At 42.5% G+C, this 17905-nt stretch overlaps 1 protein-coding gene across 1 annotated transcript in view; it reads left to right on the top strand.

The window, feature by feature from the left end:
- Positions 1-17433, top strand: part of LOC121841793 (early growth response protein 1-like) — a 52475-nt gene extending 35042 nt beyond the window's left edge. Inside the window, exons 5-6 of the mRNA XM_042311950.1 lie at positions 15067-15194; positions 15534-17433. Of these exons, the coding sequence (XP_042167884.1) occupies positions 15067-15194; positions 15534-16454 (1049 nt within the window). The 3' untranslated portion in view covers positions 16455-17433. The remainder of the gene's footprint in view (positions 1-15066; positions 15195-15533) is intronic.
- The last annotated feature ends 472 nt before the right edge of the window (positions 17434-17905 follow it).

Here is a 17905-nt window from a genome sequence, read left to right as displayed (position 1 = left end):
GATTGAGGTCAAAGCTTTGTGATGGCCACTCCAATACCTTGACTGTTGTCCTTAAGCCATTTTGCCACAACTTTGGAACTATGCTTGGGGTCATTGTCCATTTGGAAGACCCATTTGCGAACAAGCTTTATCTTCCTGACTGATGCCTTGAGATGTTGCGTCAATATATCCACATAATTTTCCTTGTTCATGATGCCATCTATTTTGTGAAGAGCACCAGTCCCTCCTGCAGCAAAGCACCGCCACAACATGATGCTGCCACCCCTGTGCTTCTATTCAGTTCTATTTTTGTTTCATCAGACCAGAGGACATTTCTCCAAAAAGTACGGTCTTTGTCCCCATGTGCAGTTGCAAACCGTAGTCTGGCTTTATGGCGGTTTTGGAATGGTGGCTCCTTCCTTGCTGAGCGGCCTTTCAGGTTATGTCGATATAGGACTCATTTTACTGTGGATATATTTAGATACTTTTGCACCTGTTTCCTCACAAGGTCCTTTGCTGTTGTTCTGGGATTGATTTTCACTTTTTGCCCCAAAGTACGTTCATCTCTAGGAGACAGAACACGTCTCCTTCCTGAGCGGTATGACGGCTGCGTGGTCTCATGGTGTTTATACTTGAGTACTATTATTTGTACAGATGAACGTGGTACCTTCAGGCGTTTGGAAATTGCTCCCAAGGGTGAACCAGACTTGTGGAGGTCTACAATTTTTTTCCTGAAGTCTTGGCTGATTTATTTTGATTTTCTGATGATGTCAAGCAAAGAGCTACTGAGTTTGAAGGTAGGCCTTGAAATACATCCACAGGTACACCTCCAATTGACTCAAATGATGTCAATTAGCCTATCAGAAGCTTCTAAAGCCATGACATAATTTTCTGGAATTTTCCAAGCTGTTTAAAGGCACAGTCAACTTAGTGTATGTAAACGTCTGACCCACGGGAATTGTGAAATAATCTGTCTGTAAACAATTGTTGCACAAAGTAGATATCCTAACCGACTTGCCAAAACTATAGTTTGTAAACATGAAATTTGTGGAGTGGTTGAAAAACAAGTTTTAATGACTCTAATCTAAGTGCATGTACACTTTTGACTTCAACTGTATGTAAGATTATGGAGAGACTTACTTCCTGGAGAACAGGGGGTTAATATTTCCACATCAGAGTGGGTTCAGGAAGGGGAACTATGGACCCAGTGCTCTGCTTAGAAGCAGAGGTCAGGAAGGCCCAGGTCAATAAGGAGACTGTTGTAGATGTCTTGTTTGATGTGGATGGCGTATAATATGCTAATCAAGCTTGACCTTATTGGTGTAGGAAGTAGAACGTTCAACTGCTTGGAAGGTCTATCCAGGTGAGGGTGGGGCAGATCCTTGGTGGATAATGGTAAACCACATGGGGAGCGTGATTATTTGGGATGCACCGACATTACAATTTTGGCCGATAGCTGATATTTTCCTTGCCAAAAAAAACAATACCGATAACCGATATTTACCATTTTAGCGGCCTTTAAGCTTTTTAGTACATTTAAATAGTTTAAACACACACTAAAAAGTTATTCTGTTGGCATTTACGTATGTCCCCATTACCAGTGAAACATCGTCAAAACCTATTTCTTTCACTTGCTGTGCGGTTTTGATGTTCATTTATTCAGCCTTAACCAGGATTTCATCACACATGTCAAGCAGTGAAGTTTCAGCTCTCTTTGTCCATGGCCTCTCTTCCTCGGTGCGCACTGTCACTGTTTCTATCTTGTCCAGCTGTGTCTGTAACATTTCAAATAAACCCTGTTGCTTGTCTGCATCGAAGTAGCGGTCCTTGCATCGAGCATGGTGGCGAAACAGTAAAGAGGCTCAGAGAGAATCCCAACGAATCGCTTCGTAGAGTACTTTTGCAAGTTTTAACCCCGCGGTCTGTGTCAGCAGTTTCGTTGAGCAGGCGTTTCAATGCCGTGACAGGGTATCACGTCTGCTGCAGACGCTGTTGATTAGCTTATTTCTCGAGTCAGTTCGAATGTAGCTAGGAGTGTGTTCTTGTTTCCAAGTTTCAAACGCCATTGAACTGGCAGCAGTGGTATGAGAACCAGCACATTCTTGAGCATGCAATAAGGCTTTCCTCAGTACGAAATTCTCGTTGACCCACTGCGCTGTCAGACTCAGCATGTTCACTGGGCTGACAGCGCTGGTCCAAATTTCAGTCGTGAAACTAATAGCAGTGACGCTCATAGCAAGTAGTTTATGAATGTGCGTTTCAACAATACTCTGTAACTCCGGTAGGGTAACATCTGAAAAATAGCGCATACTTGGTAGTGTGTACCGGGGCTTGAGTTGCTCGACCAGTCGACGAAAGCCAAAAATCATCCACGACATTGTCAAGGGCAATGAATTCCAATATCTTGGCGATAATGGATTTCGCCTTTGAGTTGTCTCGCTGAAATGTTCTGACTCTTTCAAATGACTGCTCAACTTGAACTTTTTAGTTGTTGGTGTGCGCTTTAGTATTTTTCTGCTTTTGTTCTGTGTTGCGCTGTATTTTTTGTGGCGTCATCTACCTACATTATATAGGTGTGCACGTCAGCTTTGACATTGGTTTTGCACATCAGCGTTAAACTAGACAACGGGCTGATGCCGAAGTTGGCATTTTTAGCTAATCTCGTCCGATTCTGATATGCTTACCAATTTATGTTGTGCATCCCTAGTAATTTGTCATCTTTTGTTCTCAATCAATATCAATTATGTTTACTCTCAGGTACAGCTGGATATTGGAAGGTCTTTATTTGCAGATGATGGGGCCTAATGGAAGAAATGTACCATTCACAGTCAGGATGTACAGGAAGCAGTCGATGAGGTGGTCATTAAAGTAGGGATTCAGATTCTCTGTAGAGAAGTCAGACAGTTTTCTTTTACCATGAGGAAGGTGGGAGATGAGGTACGTCTGAGGTTGTATGGGAGAAACTTGGAGAGACTGGGGGCCTTCAGGTTCCTAGGGATGTACTTTGACATAAGGCTGACCTGGGCAGAACACATTGAGAGAGTGGTGGGAAAATTCTATAGGTTCTGAATGTGATACGCTGTCTGTAGCTTATGGTTCAGCAGCCAGGATTTCACTGGAAAGATTAGATGTCATACAGGCGCAAGGACTAAGAATATGAAGCCAGACAGAGTAGTGGTGTGCGCTGTCTCATTTCATCAGTACTGATAAGCCTGTAGCCCTTTAGCTCACGCAGCACCAGACAAAACCTGCTGTATGAGGTACTACAAACCCATCTATCTTCTATATACAGAGGGAAAAAAATCGAGTCAAATTTGATTTGTCACATGCTTTGTTAAGAATAGGTGTCGACCAACAGTGAAATGCTTACTTCCGGGTCCTTTTCCAACAATGCAGAGTTAAGATACAAAAATACAAGGTGACACCACGAATAAATACACAGTAAATAATAATAGAGTAAAAATAACATGGATATATACGGGGAGTACAAGTACTTAGTCAGTGCAAGAGAATTAGCACCAAAAAGGGTCAATGCGGGTAGTAAGGGTAGCCATTTGATTAGCTATTTAGCAGTCTTATGGCTTGGGGTTATAAGCTTGTTGGTCCCAGACTTGCTGCACTGGTACTGCTACCGTGCGGTAGCAGAGAGAACAGTCAATGACTTGGGTGACTGGAGTCTTTGAACCTTTTTTGGGCCTTCCTCTGACACTGCCTGGTATAGAGGTCCTTGGATGGTGTCGTACCAAGCCGTGTGCAGCCAGTCAAGATGCTCTCAAAAAGTTGGGGGCGGGAGAACGGCAGCATGAGAAAGATGATAGGAGGCCACCTTAAATAGACATAGGTTGGGACACAACCGACTGAATAAGTAATTACATATCATAGGAAAATATCCACCAGGAAGGTGTGATTATTGCCAGGAAATATAAACAGTAGAACATGTGTTGATATAGTGTGGGCAGTATAAGCGGGGGAGAGATATTTGAGCACCAGCATTTTATTTAAAAAAATATATTTTACTGTTATTTTACCAGGTAAGTTGACTGAGATGAGAGAGAATGGGATACATGAATTAAGTGTAATGAGTCTATTGAGTAGAATATGAACATATACAGTATCCGTTTTTTTGTTTTATTTTTTACAAGATAAACGGGGCAGGCAGGCATTGTTATGTTTCTCCCGGTCTCTGGCCCACACTCCACTCCAGCACAGTAGTAGGTGGCAGTAATGCAATAACAACATAGGATGCCAACTGGCCAAAAATACCACCGAAGAAGTAAACGGACGCGAACAGTGACCAAGAACAATTACCACTTTAGCGTTTTTATTGTTGTATTTAGACGTTTATTAACACACTGGAACTCAAAGTATGCGATTTTTACTTCACGGCATCACATAATTACCTCAGGTAGTCTGTAATTCGCGTTGGAAACAGGACTTGGTTCATATACCTATGTTATCTAGGTAACGCTTGCTAGCTGCTAACAATGGCTGACTGTATGGTTTTTCACACTCAAATAGCCTCCATTATGGAGGTGCTAGCGAATGCAGCCGTGGCAGAGATCTGTAAACTCGTAGATGACGACTATGCAGTGTTTCGTTTAGAAGTTACTCAAAGCCAGAAAGAAAACAGGGGATTACGGAGGAAACTACAGCTACTGGAACTGAAGGTGGCACGGGAGCGCGCAGAGAGGACAATACGAGAGCGCGTCGTCGCCAGTCGTCCCAGTAGTGTCAAGATCCTCGACCGATACAGAGGAATGGCAAGAGGTACATTTTGCAGAAGGTTGAGGGGCTTGGCGCATTTGTTCAAATGTGTTATCCAGAATTTTGTCTTGATCAGTGTTTGGCTAGTGTGCAATAATAACCTTGATTACTTCGCTATCTTGTACAATGTTTTATTTATTTTACCTTTATTTTACCAGGTAGGTCAATAAAGAACAAATTCTTGCACAAAGACACTGTCATATTCTAAACAGATACTTGATTTACTGAATTTCCTATTGTCATACTCAATTAAAAGCATGTGATGCATGGAACATAATCAATCAATAAATGGCATATAAAGAAGTTATGACAAGTGCTACCTTACATCCTTGCCAATTGTAGACAGTGTCAAGTGTACAATATAGTATTGAGCATTGACAGTATGTGAACCACTCCCTTTCCCCCAATCACTCCCTCAGGTGAAGGACATCTCATTGGGGGCCACAGGAGCTTTGTGAAACCAGCGGGACACAACGCATGGATAGATGACCAACCTATAGCTATAGATGAGGGGAGTGGAACCTCAACCCAGCATGTTATTGTGATAGAGGTTAGTGTCTTAATGTAACATAAATTACAATACATTTAAATGTGTCCTGTTTTATTTCAGAAACACTCCCCTCAGCTATTCAGATGCTTACATGTACATCTGTATTTATCTGCCATAGGGGAGCTTGTGAGACTTACATTTTAGTCATTTAGCAGACACTTATCCAGAGCGACTTCAAATCAAACTTTTTGTCACATCCCCCGAATATACAACAAGTGTAGACCTTACAGTGAAATGCTTACTTACAAGCCCTTAACCAACAGTGCAGTTCAAGAAGAGTGAGTTAAGAAAATATTTACCAAATAAACTAAAGTAAAAAATAATAAAATGAACACAACAATAACGAGGCTATATACAGGGTGTACCGAGTCAGTGTGCAGGGATACAGGTTAGTTGAGGTAATTTGTACATGTAGGTAGGGGGTGAAGTGACTATGCATAGATATTAAACAGCGAGTAGCGGCAGTGTACAAAACAAATGTGGGGGGGTCAATGTAAATAGTCCAGGTAGCTATTTGATTAATTGTTAAGCAGTCTTATGTCTTGGGGGTAGAAGCTGTTAACCTTCCTGGCGCAGGCGTTCTGCTAGCGACCCACCTCGACAACATCCGGTGAAATTCAAAGTACAGAAATATAAATATTTAACATTCATGAAAATACAAGTGTGATACATCAAAATAGAGCTTAACTTGTTAATCCAGCCGTGCGATTATCTGAGGACAGCGCCCTGCATACAAAAGCATGAAAAACATTTTTCAACCAGGCAGGTGCGCCACGAAAGTCAGAAATAGCGATATAATAAATGCCTTACCTTTGATGATCTTCTTCTGTTGGCACTCCAAAAGGTCCCAGCTACATCACAAATTGTCCTTTTGTTCAATAATGTCCTTCTTTATATCCCCAAAAACTCAGTTTAGCTGGCACGCTTCGTGCAATAATTCACCCTTCTTGCTCATATCGGCTACCAAGAGTGTTATCACACAGTCATCCAGAACAGCTGGTGCTAGGACCAAAAGGCTCCTTAACAGCTTCAGTGTTGCTTGCCTCGAAGCGAGCATAAAAGGCATTTAGCCCGTCTGCTAGGCTTGCGTCAGGAGCAATTAGAGTTCAACACCTTGCTCGGGTATTCGAACCAGCAACTTTTCAGTTACTTAGCCAACACTCTTAACCACTAAGCTACCTGCCGCCCTCAGACTTCCCTACGACATTGTTATGCAAACCTATTATGTATCGATAATAACCTCCTCTCTTCTTGTGTCAGTCTGCAGATGCAGAGGCTGCAAGTCCTGGGGTCAATCAGGAGGGGACTGAAGGAAAGGACTCAAGACACAGAGACATCCAGACTGGAGCGCTCCCTGTAGCCACGGAGGACCGCGCCGCCACGCCCCAGCCCAGGACCTCCCGCAGCATCACGGAGGTCAGTAGAACGCTGAACGCCATCCTCAAGCCAGAGACCGACACAGAGACTTTAACTGTAACACACAGGCTTTTACACACACGATCTGACCCAGTTAGACTGGGGCCACTAGGCTGTCCTCCTGCTCCTGGCTCAGAGTATTTACTTTACAGTAACCCGAGCCCGAGGACTGTTCCTTCCCATCGGGACTCGGGTGACGCGTTAGGGACTGGCAACGATCCGTATTGTTCTTACACTACAGAGATGGACCCTGGCAACATGCCCTTGGGTTTAGAGACACAGACTGATCTGTCTAGAGGGGACTTGAACCAGTATAGTAGTAGTGTATACTCCGAAGGGTGCCTAGATAAGAAAAGTGAGGTTATAGACTGTGGTGACTGTGAAAATGGAGGGCGACGCTCCTCTGACATGGAATTTCGACGAGAATCACTGAGGAGAAGGACACTCATAAGACAGATTTCTTAGATTATAGGGAAAGCTTAGATAAAAATCCAAATGTCCCCACCTACTCCCCTTAACACAAGTTCAGGGATCACGACCCAGTGTCCACATTGATGGGACCTTCCAATTCACAGGGCCACATACTTTTCAATCAGGTATTGTAATCAAACGACAGGACGAGACCCTACACTCGGGGAGGGGGAAAAACATTCAGTCAATAGTTAAGAGACGCGGTTCTTCTGCATGTTCTGTAACAAAGGCTTCAGCTGCCCCCCGTTCGCCTGTATGCTAAACTGTCTCCTACCTTCATCTACACTGATTGAAGTGGATTCAAAGTTGACATCAATAAGGGATCATAGCTTTCACCTGGTCAGTCTATGTCATGTGAAAAGCAGGTGTTAAGGTTTTTAAACTCATTGTACATCACATCTGATGTCACCCTATTCTGCATACACCCAACAGCGCTTTATAACCAATATACACTTACTAAATATAGCTTTACATACCTAACAATTTTAACAGATGCTCTTATCCAGAGCATTCTACCCAACATTTTCCCATAACACTGATTTACCCACAACATCATATTTATGTCCACTGTGATGACATTAACAATGATGACGTCATTCTGTAAATACAGTCTAGGATGGGTAAACACCATGCTGAACGTGTTTATTATCTGTGTGTACGTACCTGAGGGAGTGTATGTCTGTGTAATCTGTATCACCTGTCTCTTCCAGGAGGAGGAGGGTCCAGAGGTGCTGCTGGTCAAGGAGGAGGGGTGTGAGGAGGGTCTGGGGAACCCTGACGGGAACATGGTCATAGAGGACAACCACACAACACCTCTTGAACCCACAGAGGAACCAGCTGAGCAGCACAGGAACACACACTGTATCACTGAGGTGAGCCCTCTGTAAACTACTGTCTGAATGGTATTAGGTCAAGGCCCATATCCAGAAAGCCTCAAGAGTAGGTGCGCTGATCTAGGATATCAACTTATTCATTATGATCTAAAAGGCAAAACTGATCCTAGAACAGCACTCTGAGACTCTTTGTGGATACTGACCCAGGTCTTGATTCATTTTGTCTTAAGTGTGGGACCATGCCTTTTGAATGATCAAACCATTAAAGAGTCAAGTAATCAAATCAACTAACATATTTACACAATACTCATAGCAATCCCTCTTTGCCCAATGACAAGATGCTCCATAGCAGGGTGCTCATATCAGATGTCTTGATTCAACATTCTCTCGCTCTGTATTTCTTACAGTCAGTAGACATGGAGGATGGGAAGCCTGATCTGCTGCTAGTCAAAGAGGAGACAGTAGAGGATGGACCAGAGAGCATTGATCTGCTGAGTGGACTAAAGATGGGGGAGCAAGGTAAGAGAGAAATACATATAGCCTACATACAGTAATAGATCTTCAGTGGGACTAGTGATGCACCTGGCTATTATTAAGTGTTCACAGCTAATCTCTCCGAAGACACAGCCCATTCCTTCATTTTGGATGGTGTCTTGCCTTTGTCTGACACTTCAGCAACTGGTTACAGTTTGTTGGTTCTGTTGTCGTTGGAGTGAGGCCTAGCCTACCGGTGAAGTGGGTCTCAATCATTTTTTGGAAACGATTCGTCGTCGGGAGCAAGGCTAGAGTATGTCAGCAATCCCACAATGGTCAATCTGTCCGAGATGTTTATAGGTGATCCTGATTTCGCTAAACCTCCTGAGTTAACCTCTCCTTTGAAAACCTCAAAGATGAGTGAGTTTGCAGGACCACTGAAGGAAGAGAGGGTCCCTACAGTTGATACTTTGATGTATAGGAGGAAGCAGTTGGTTGATGAACAGAGAAAAGATGTTTCCCTCTCCCCTCTTTTTGCTGAGATACGTCCAGAGCAGGAGCTTGAAGTTTGTGTGGCTTACTTTGACAGAGATGGTGTTCTAATGAGGAAATTGAGTTCTTGCGGCACTTCTGGCCAGTACGATTGGCCCAGTGTTTCTCAAGTTGTCGTTCCAGTTACGCTTCGGCAAGAGATACTGAGGTTGGTCATGATGGTAGTATGGCAGGCCATCTTGGGGGTCAACAAGACGTATGAAAATATCTTTCATAACTTCTTCTGGCCTGGTCTAAAACAGGACCTTGTGTCTTAAAGTAAATCCTGTTATGTTTGCCAGAGGATGGGTCAACTGAACCAAGCTGTGCCGTTTGCACCTCTGCTGCCTATTCCTGCTTTTGATTTGGTATTTGGTATTTCATTAGGAACCCCATTAGATGTTGCAAAAGCAGCAGCTACTCTTCCTGGGGTCCACACAAAACATGAAACAATACAGAACATTAATAGACAAGAACAGCTCAAGGATAGAACTACATACATTTTTTTTTAAAGGCACACGTAGCCTACATATCAATGCATACACACAAACTATCTAAGTCAAATAGGGGAGAGGCGTTGTGCTGTGAGGTGTTGCTTTTGAGGAGTTCCATGCAATACTGTCCGCTTTCTTGAATTTGTTCTGGATTTGGGGACTGTGAAAAAAAAACTGGTGGCATGTCTGGTGGGGTAAGTGTGTGTGTGTCAGTGCTGTGTGTAAATTGACTATGCAAACAATTTGGGATTTAACACATTCATTTCACTTATAAAAAAATAAGTGATGCAGTCACTCCTCAACTCTTAGCCAAGAGAGACTGGCATGCATAGTATTTATATCAGCCCTCTGAATACAATGAAGAGAGAGATGTGCCACTCTGTTCTGGGCCAGCTGCAGCTTAACTATGTCTTTCCTTGCTGCACTGGACCACACGACTGGACCATAATCAAAATTAGGCTAAACTAGAGCTTGCTTTTTGGAGTGTGGCGTCATATATGTTTTGACCATGACAGTTTACAATCTAAGGTAACGCCAAGTAATTTAGTCTCCTCAACTTGTTCAACAGCCACACCATTCATTACCAGATTCAGCTGAAGTTTAGAACTTAGGGAATTATTTGTACCAAATACAATGCTCTTAGTTTTGGAGATGTTCAGGACCAGTTTAATACTGGCCACCCATTCCAAAACAGACTGCAACTCTTTAAGGGTTTCAGTGACTTCATTAGCTGTGGTTGAATCATCAGCATACATGGACACACATGCTTTGTTTAATGCCAGTGGCAGGTCCTTGATAAAAATAGAAAAGAGTAGAGAGCTGCCCTGTGGTACGCTACACTTTACATGTTTGACATTAGAGAAGCTTCCATTAAAGAATACCTTATGATTCTATTAGATATATAGCCATAACACACACGTTTTTTCAACAACTGGTTGTGGTCAATAAAATCAAAGGCTGCACTGAAGTCTAACAGTACAGCTCCCACAATCTTCTTATTATCAATTTCTTTCAACCAATCATCAGTCATTTGTGTCAGTGCAGTACATGTTGAGTGCCCTTCTCTATAAGCATGCTGAAAGTCTGTTGTTCATTTGTTTACAGAGAAGTAGCATTAACAGTTTACTAAGAGCTGGCAGCAAGCTTTTTGGTCTGCTGTTTTTTTTTTGGTATGCTGGCTTCCCTCCAGGCCTGAGGACAAAGACTTTCCTCTAGGCCCAGATTAAAGATATGACTGATATGAGTGGCTATAGAGTCAGCTACAAATCCTCAGTAGCTTTCCATCTAAGTTGTCAATGCCAGGAGATTTGTCATTATTGATTGATAACAATTTTTCCACCTCTCCCACACTAACTTTACAGAATTCAAACTGCTGTGCTTTTCTTTCATTATTTGTTTTTTTTATGCATGAATACGATGGCTCACTGTTCATTGTTGGCATTTCCCGCCTAAGTTTGCCCAATTTGACAATTAAGTCATCATTAAAATAATTGGCAACATCAAATGGTTTTGTGATGAATAAGCCATCTGATTCGATGAAAGATGGAGTTGAATTTCTGCCTGTAATTTTCCATCATTCTTTATATTATTGATCTTGGCTTCATAATACAGTTTCTTCTTCTGTTGAATACATAATTTCTCAATTTGCAGTAAGTCAGATGTGCAGCCAGACTTATTAGCCACTCCTTTTGCCTTGTTTTTCAATTCCTCATCAATCCATGGAGCCTTAAGAGTTCTAACAGTCCGTTTCTTGACAGGTGCATGTTTCATTACGCTTTTTTGCCGACATTTACTGACACCGGCCATATTCAACGGGTGTTGTACTTAAAGATGACCGCGATACACTAAGGCTGAAAACGTAAAAAATCTTAGCATAAACCATAAGTCTATTTGACCCCAGAACTGGTTTATAGACTCAATACATTAAGGACTTTAACCTCACTAGGGTACCACCAGTGAAATTGCAGAGCACCAAATTCAAAAACAGAAATACTCATTATAAAAATGAATAAAACATACAGGTGTTATACATCGGTTTAAATATTAACTTCTTGTTAATCCAACCACGGTGTCAGATTTCAAAAAGGCTTTACGGCGAAAGCATACCATGCGATTATCTGAGAACAGCGCCCAGCAGACAAATCATTACAAACAGTTACCAGCCAAGTAAAGGAGTTACACAAGTCAAAAATTGATGATCTTCATATGGTTGCATTCACAAGACTTCCATTTACTCAATAAATGTTTGTTTTGTTTGATAAAGTACCTGTTTATATCCAAAAACTTCAGTAATCCACATGCTCAGACGCAGTCACAACAGGCAGATGAAAAATCCAAATAGTATCCATAAAGTTCGTAGAAACATGTCAAACGATGTTTATAATCAATCCTCAGGTTGTTTTTAGCCTAAATAATCGATAATATTTCAAACGGACAATAACGTCGTCGATATAAAAGGTAAACCAGAAAGGGGTGCTCTCGGTCGTGCACATGAAAAACCTCTGGGACACTGTAGGGTCCACTCATTCAGAGCGGTCTTACTCACTAATTTTTCAGAATACAAGCCTGAAACAATTTCTAAAGACTGTTGACATCTAGTAGAAACCATAGGAAGTGCAATTTGAGTCCTAAGTCAATGGATACTGTAATGGCATTCAATAGAAAACAACAAAAACAATTATCAGGTTTTCAGTTCTGTTATACTCACAGACAATATTTGAACAGTTTTGGAAACTTTAGTGTTTTCTATCCAAATCTACCAATTATATGCATATCCTAGCTTCTGGGCCTGAGTAGCAGGCAGTTTACTTTGGGCACGCTTTTCATCCGGAAGTGAAAATAGTGCCCCCTACCCTAGTGAAGTTAAGATTGATTACCTGCTACATTCAAAGATAATCAACCTACAGCACTACACTAAACTTCACTTACTTGTGGTATTGTTGTGTCTCTGACTGATTAAATTATATGACAGGCTATTTTATCAAATCGATTACCTAACGTTTGATTGATTACGTGATTGAATTAAACCATGCGACAATTAACTTGTTAATAACCTGGGGCACCACAGAAGGGTGTTTATAGAGCTGCTGTCTTCCGAATAAACTCTTAAAGATGTTTTATGTCAATAGCAGTCCATTATTAATCGTCACCTTATTCAGTCTTATCTGAACGTTGTAAAATTCCTAGTTATCTTCACAAACCCTGGCTAACAAGTTTAATCGGCAATACAAAAATTGGCTTGATTATTTATTAACTAAATACCTAAATAATCACACAGAAATGCATTACACAGGATGGATCATACATCTATTACTAATCATGTCATAAAAGAAAAAGTCCCTAGCGGATTAAACCAATATGATGGCTGGTTACACAAAGAAAAGGGGTTGAGTTTGAATCAAAGATCGGGAAGACTGAGGGACAAAGGGGATTGGGTCTCTGTCGGACCTTGAGAAGCTATGCTACCGTAAACACAGAATCTTATGCATTCTAATAACCGCCTATTCGGAAAAGGAAAATGCAAGATATAAGCACTCAGTAAAAAAAGAAACGTGCTTTTTTCAGGATCCTGTCTTTCAGAGATAATTCATAAAAATCAAAATAACTTCACAGATCTTCATTGTAAAGGGTGTAAACACTGTTTCCCATGCTTGTTCAATGAACCATAAACAATTAATGAACATGCCCCGTGGAACCGTCGTTAATACACAAACAGCTTACAGACGGTAGGAAATTAAGGTCACAGTTATGAAAACTTAGGACACTAAAGATGCCTTTCTACTGACTCTGAAAAACTCCAAAAGAAAGGTGCCCACGGTCCCTGCTCATCTGCGGGAACGTGCCTTAGGCATGCTGCAAGGAGGCATGAGGGTTGCAGATGTGGCCAGGGCAATAAATTGCAATGTATGTACTGTGAGACGCCTAAGACAGCGCTACAGGGAGATAGGACGGACAGCTGATCGTCCTCACAGCGGCAGACCACGTGTAACAACACCTGCACAGGATCGGTACATCCAACATCACACCTGTGATGGTAACAACAACTGCCCGAGTTACACCAGGAACGCACAATCCCTCCATCAGTGCTCAGACTTTCCACAATAGGCTGAGAGAGGCTGGACTGAGGGCTTATAGGCCTGTTGCAACAACATTGTCTATGGGCACAAACCCACTGTCACTGGACCAGACAGGACTGGAAAAAAGTGCTCTTCACTGACGAGTCGCGGTTTTGTCTCACCAGGGGTGATGGTCGGATTCGCGTTTATCGTCTAAGGAATGAACGTCCTCAACCTGTACTCTTGAGCGGGATCGATTTGGAGGTAGAGGGTCCGTCATGGTATATATGTTCATACAAATATTTACACATGTTAAGTTTGCTGAAAATAAACGCAGTTGACAGTGAGAGGACATTTATTTTTTTGCTGAGTTTATTTACACTGAGCTGCGCTTCGATAGATGGGTCGAAGATGGAAGACTGGTTTGCCTAGCAGAGATCGCCCTTGTCCTTTGTAGAATCTTTCTGGTCGTAGTGTTGTAGAACGGATACGTTGAAGTACCCTGGCTTCTCATAGGATTATCTGTCCTTTCCTAGGCCACGTACATCTTTAGTGAATAAGAGTTCAAAGTTCATACCAAGTTGCCATACTCAGCTCGTCCTGTATTCTGGCTGGTCTATTCGAAATTCATCCTTTCCAGCGTGGTGATCGTCACCTCCTTCACGTTGAAATGAGCCCTTTTAAACGTATGGACACCAGTCCTCACGCCTCACTAAAATTACATTTAATCTTTTCACAAATAGTTTCATATTTAAACATTTTAAATTGCACAACAATTCCATGTGAATCTGATAACTAGAATGTGTGGCCTTTCCAAGATACAATTTATGTTGTCCTATCATCAGATATAATCCCCAGACAACAACTGATCTGACATCATATTCTTTAAGTACCAACGGACACTTTCCTGGTTGGATTACACAAATATTGTACCTTTCCCCAACGTTTTGATGTTACCATATTCTCTCTATGTTAACAAAGGGCTTTCCAAGGGTCCATTCTGTAGGGTGGAGGGAAAAGGTATTTATGGGGGTCATAAACCTCATACAACAGGGCAAAGTCATGACAATATTGAGATATAAACTTGGTAATGCTTTCACTGATTGCACATAAAGCAGCATTTCCCCAAGGATTCTTTTCAGCAGTGGTTAAATGTTAGTGGGGGTGGGTCGTTTCTGTGGCCAGCGGTGCCATCTACGACCAAACATTTTAGAGGACCGCCTATTGACCGCAGAGACAAAATGTTGTTGCTTTAAAGCAAATGTCCTACAACTCTACACATTTTGCCATGGAGCAGAATAACATTATACAGTTTTAAAGCTAGTTTCCTGCCATTCTGCTCGCAGCTATGCATTTTTTAAAATGTATTAATTAAATGAAATCAATGCAACTTGTGTTTACATACAAAAACACACATAATGTATGAACCTGACCAGGTAATATCCCCCAAAAACTCCATATGTAGAGTTCTCTGCCATTTTTGTAACCTTTTCCTGCAGGTGATTGGCTGGAGGCTAACAGAGGAGACTGGGCGGCCATCTTGAATTCCCAGACCCAGACCGGTGGAGCCAAGGGCTTACGGGACAACATCACTGAGCAGGCCAGGATCAGAGGCGACAAAGTGGAGGTCAGTGGCTGGGACAGCGTCCTTAACTCGGGGCTACGGAACAACACTGTTAAAAACAACCAGAAACAGATAGTTGAACTTACTCTCCATGACAACAGACCGACTGAGCCCTGGGCTAGGTGTATATTTGGTCTGCGGGTACGGGGAGGTGTCTGTATGCGGCGGGAGAGACAGTCTCAGATGAAATAATGTTGCGAACGACAGAGCAGCGGAAGGATTTATAGTCGTCAGGCTAGGGCTGAACTGTGGTTACCATTTTATAATGTCATGTTTCTGTGTGTAGAGCAAATGGGTTCTTACATAAACCTATATGCTTTTCTGTTGAATTTGTGCTTACAGTCTGCTGTCCATGAGAGCCTGCTGTCATCCGGTGTTGCTGGTGGGAGAGACTGGTCCTCTGAGGTGGCTAGTCACAAAGCCTGGCCCCGGATCAGAACCCTGGATCAGCAGCCTTCGCTCTTCCTTCCCGAGTCGGAACCAGGACCCAACTACGAGGGACAGAGACTCCACCACCACACAGAACACAACCAGTGGACAGGTGGACTGAACAACCTCAGTCCTGGTGGTCATCAGAGAGACAGAGGCTCTAGTCAGGGATCCAGTCTGCAGCCCAGACCCTTCTCTTCACAGTCTCAGTGCAGGGATGTAGCAGGGCCTGGGGCTGATAGAGATAGACCCTCCTGTTCCTATGATACAAACACCACAGTGTCCATGATAAACAGTGCAGGTCTTCCTGGGCTTCTGCCTTCACAGAGAGTGGTGGGAGACCCCCCTGGTAGGAGTCTAACAGGAAGTCTTTCCTCTCCATCAGGATCTCGTCTAATGCCTGGTGAATGGGTTCATAGAAGGTCTGGGTCTAGCCTTCCTCATTTAACTCATGGTTACCCTAGCAATACAGACAGAGGCAGGATGGGTGTTCAGCACAAGCGCTTCCTAGCCTCTAACACAGCACAAAATCCCAACAACACCCAAACAATGGCTAGAGGTCAAGGAGGGAGCTCAAAGACTAACCACCTGAGGCTGGCTCCTGCTTCTACCTCCTCTGGTGTCATTGGGAGGCCGAGCATTAGGACTGACGCCGACAAGCCGTACACCTGCCCAACGTGTGGGAGGCGCTTTGCTAAAGCGAGCTATGTGAAGATGCACCAGACCGTTCACACCAAGGAGAAGCCCTTCAAGTGCAAACTATGTTACAAGAGCTTCTCCTTCCTGACTAACCTTATCAGACATAGGAGTGTCCACAATGGGGAAAAATCATAGCAGTGTGGCCTGAGATGTACACAGGGGGTGTCAAGGGTGACATATTATAGTTATGTGAAGTGTCTTTGGGTAAGAGAGTAATTAACCACATACCCCTCATTAACCCTTTGTTAACTTGTCTTTTGAAACAGGCTTGTGTAAACTGTTTTTAGAGAGAGAGTAAACCTGGGCTAGAACAAGGATAGTTGAATATTTACCTTACTGAGGTGATGTAGATGGAATAAAGTAATTGTATTATTTTCTACTGTGTTCTTGATAACACACTGTTCTTCATAGACAAATATCTCTGAGCTTGAAAGATGGTGATCATGAAGGAGATTTGATGTGTAATGTAATAAGCAATGGCGTATTTGAAAAGAACAGCATGCATACCCTTTTCATTTAACCACATCCTTTGAGCTATGACGCCAACCATTAAGTATGAGGCGTTATACGTGCCTATTCCTTGATTGTAATATTCAACTGATAAGGCAATGCCGCAATAGTGATTATTGGAAGAATTGAACCGCTCATGCAACGAGAACCGGAAGCACCGACTGCTAGCAGAGCAGAGTGGATGATTGTAAGTAGAAACTTCAGTGCAAACTTGTTTGGAAGACTGTTGTGGGGGGCGCTATAGAAGGTTGACTGGAAGATAGCTACAGATTGTTAAACCAGATAATGTGATTGAACCAAAGATTTTTGGTATCCATTACTGGGAGTTACAGGTTAGGTACTGTTTGGTGTAGCACAGAGAATTTTCTACCAACCCTAACTTCAAATTGTATTGGTCACATACACATATTTTGCGGGTGTAGCTAAATACTTATGTTCCTAGTTCCAACAGTGCTGTAGTATCTAAAAATGATTCACAACAATACGCATAAATCTAAAAGTAAAATAATGGAATTAAGAAATAAATATTAGATCGAGCAATGTCGGAGTGGCATTGACTAAAATACAGTAGAATATAATACAGTATATACATGTGAGATGAATAAAGCAGTATTTAAACATTATTAAAGTGACTAGTGTCCCATTATTAAAGTTGCCAGTGATTCCAAGTCTGTATATAAGGCAGCAGCCTCTAAGGTGCAGGGTTGTGGAAGCCGGCTAGTGATGGAAACGTTCTGATGGCCTTAAGATAGAAGCTGTTTTTCCAGTCTTTCGGTCCCAGCTTTGATGGACCTGTACTGATCTCGCATTCTGGATGATGGGGGTTGAACAGGCAGTGGCTCAGGTGGTTGATGTCCTTTATGACCTTCTTGTGACATTGGGTGCTGTAGGTGTCCTGGAGGGTAGGTAGTTTGCTCCCGGTAATGTGTTGGGCAGACTGCACCACCCTCTGGAGAGCCTTGCGGTTGCGGGCGGTGCAGTTGCCATACCAGGATGTGATACAGCCCGACAGGATGCTTTCAATTGTGCATCTGTAAAAATGTTTTAGGTGACGAGCCAAATTTCTTTAGCCTCCT

This window comes from Oncorhynchus tshawytscha, linkage group LG34, assembly GCF_018296145.1.
Source record: "Oncorhynchus tshawytscha isolate Ot180627B linkage group LG34, Otsh_v2.0, whole genome shotgun sequence".
In the NCBI taxonomy this organism is placed as follows: Eukaryota; Metazoa; Chordata; class Actinopteri; order Salmoniformes; family Salmonidae; genus Oncorhynchus; species Oncorhynchus tshawytscha.
The sequence above is the reverse complement of the archived record's forward strand: the minus strand, read 5'-3'. Positions and strand labels throughout refer to the sequence as shown.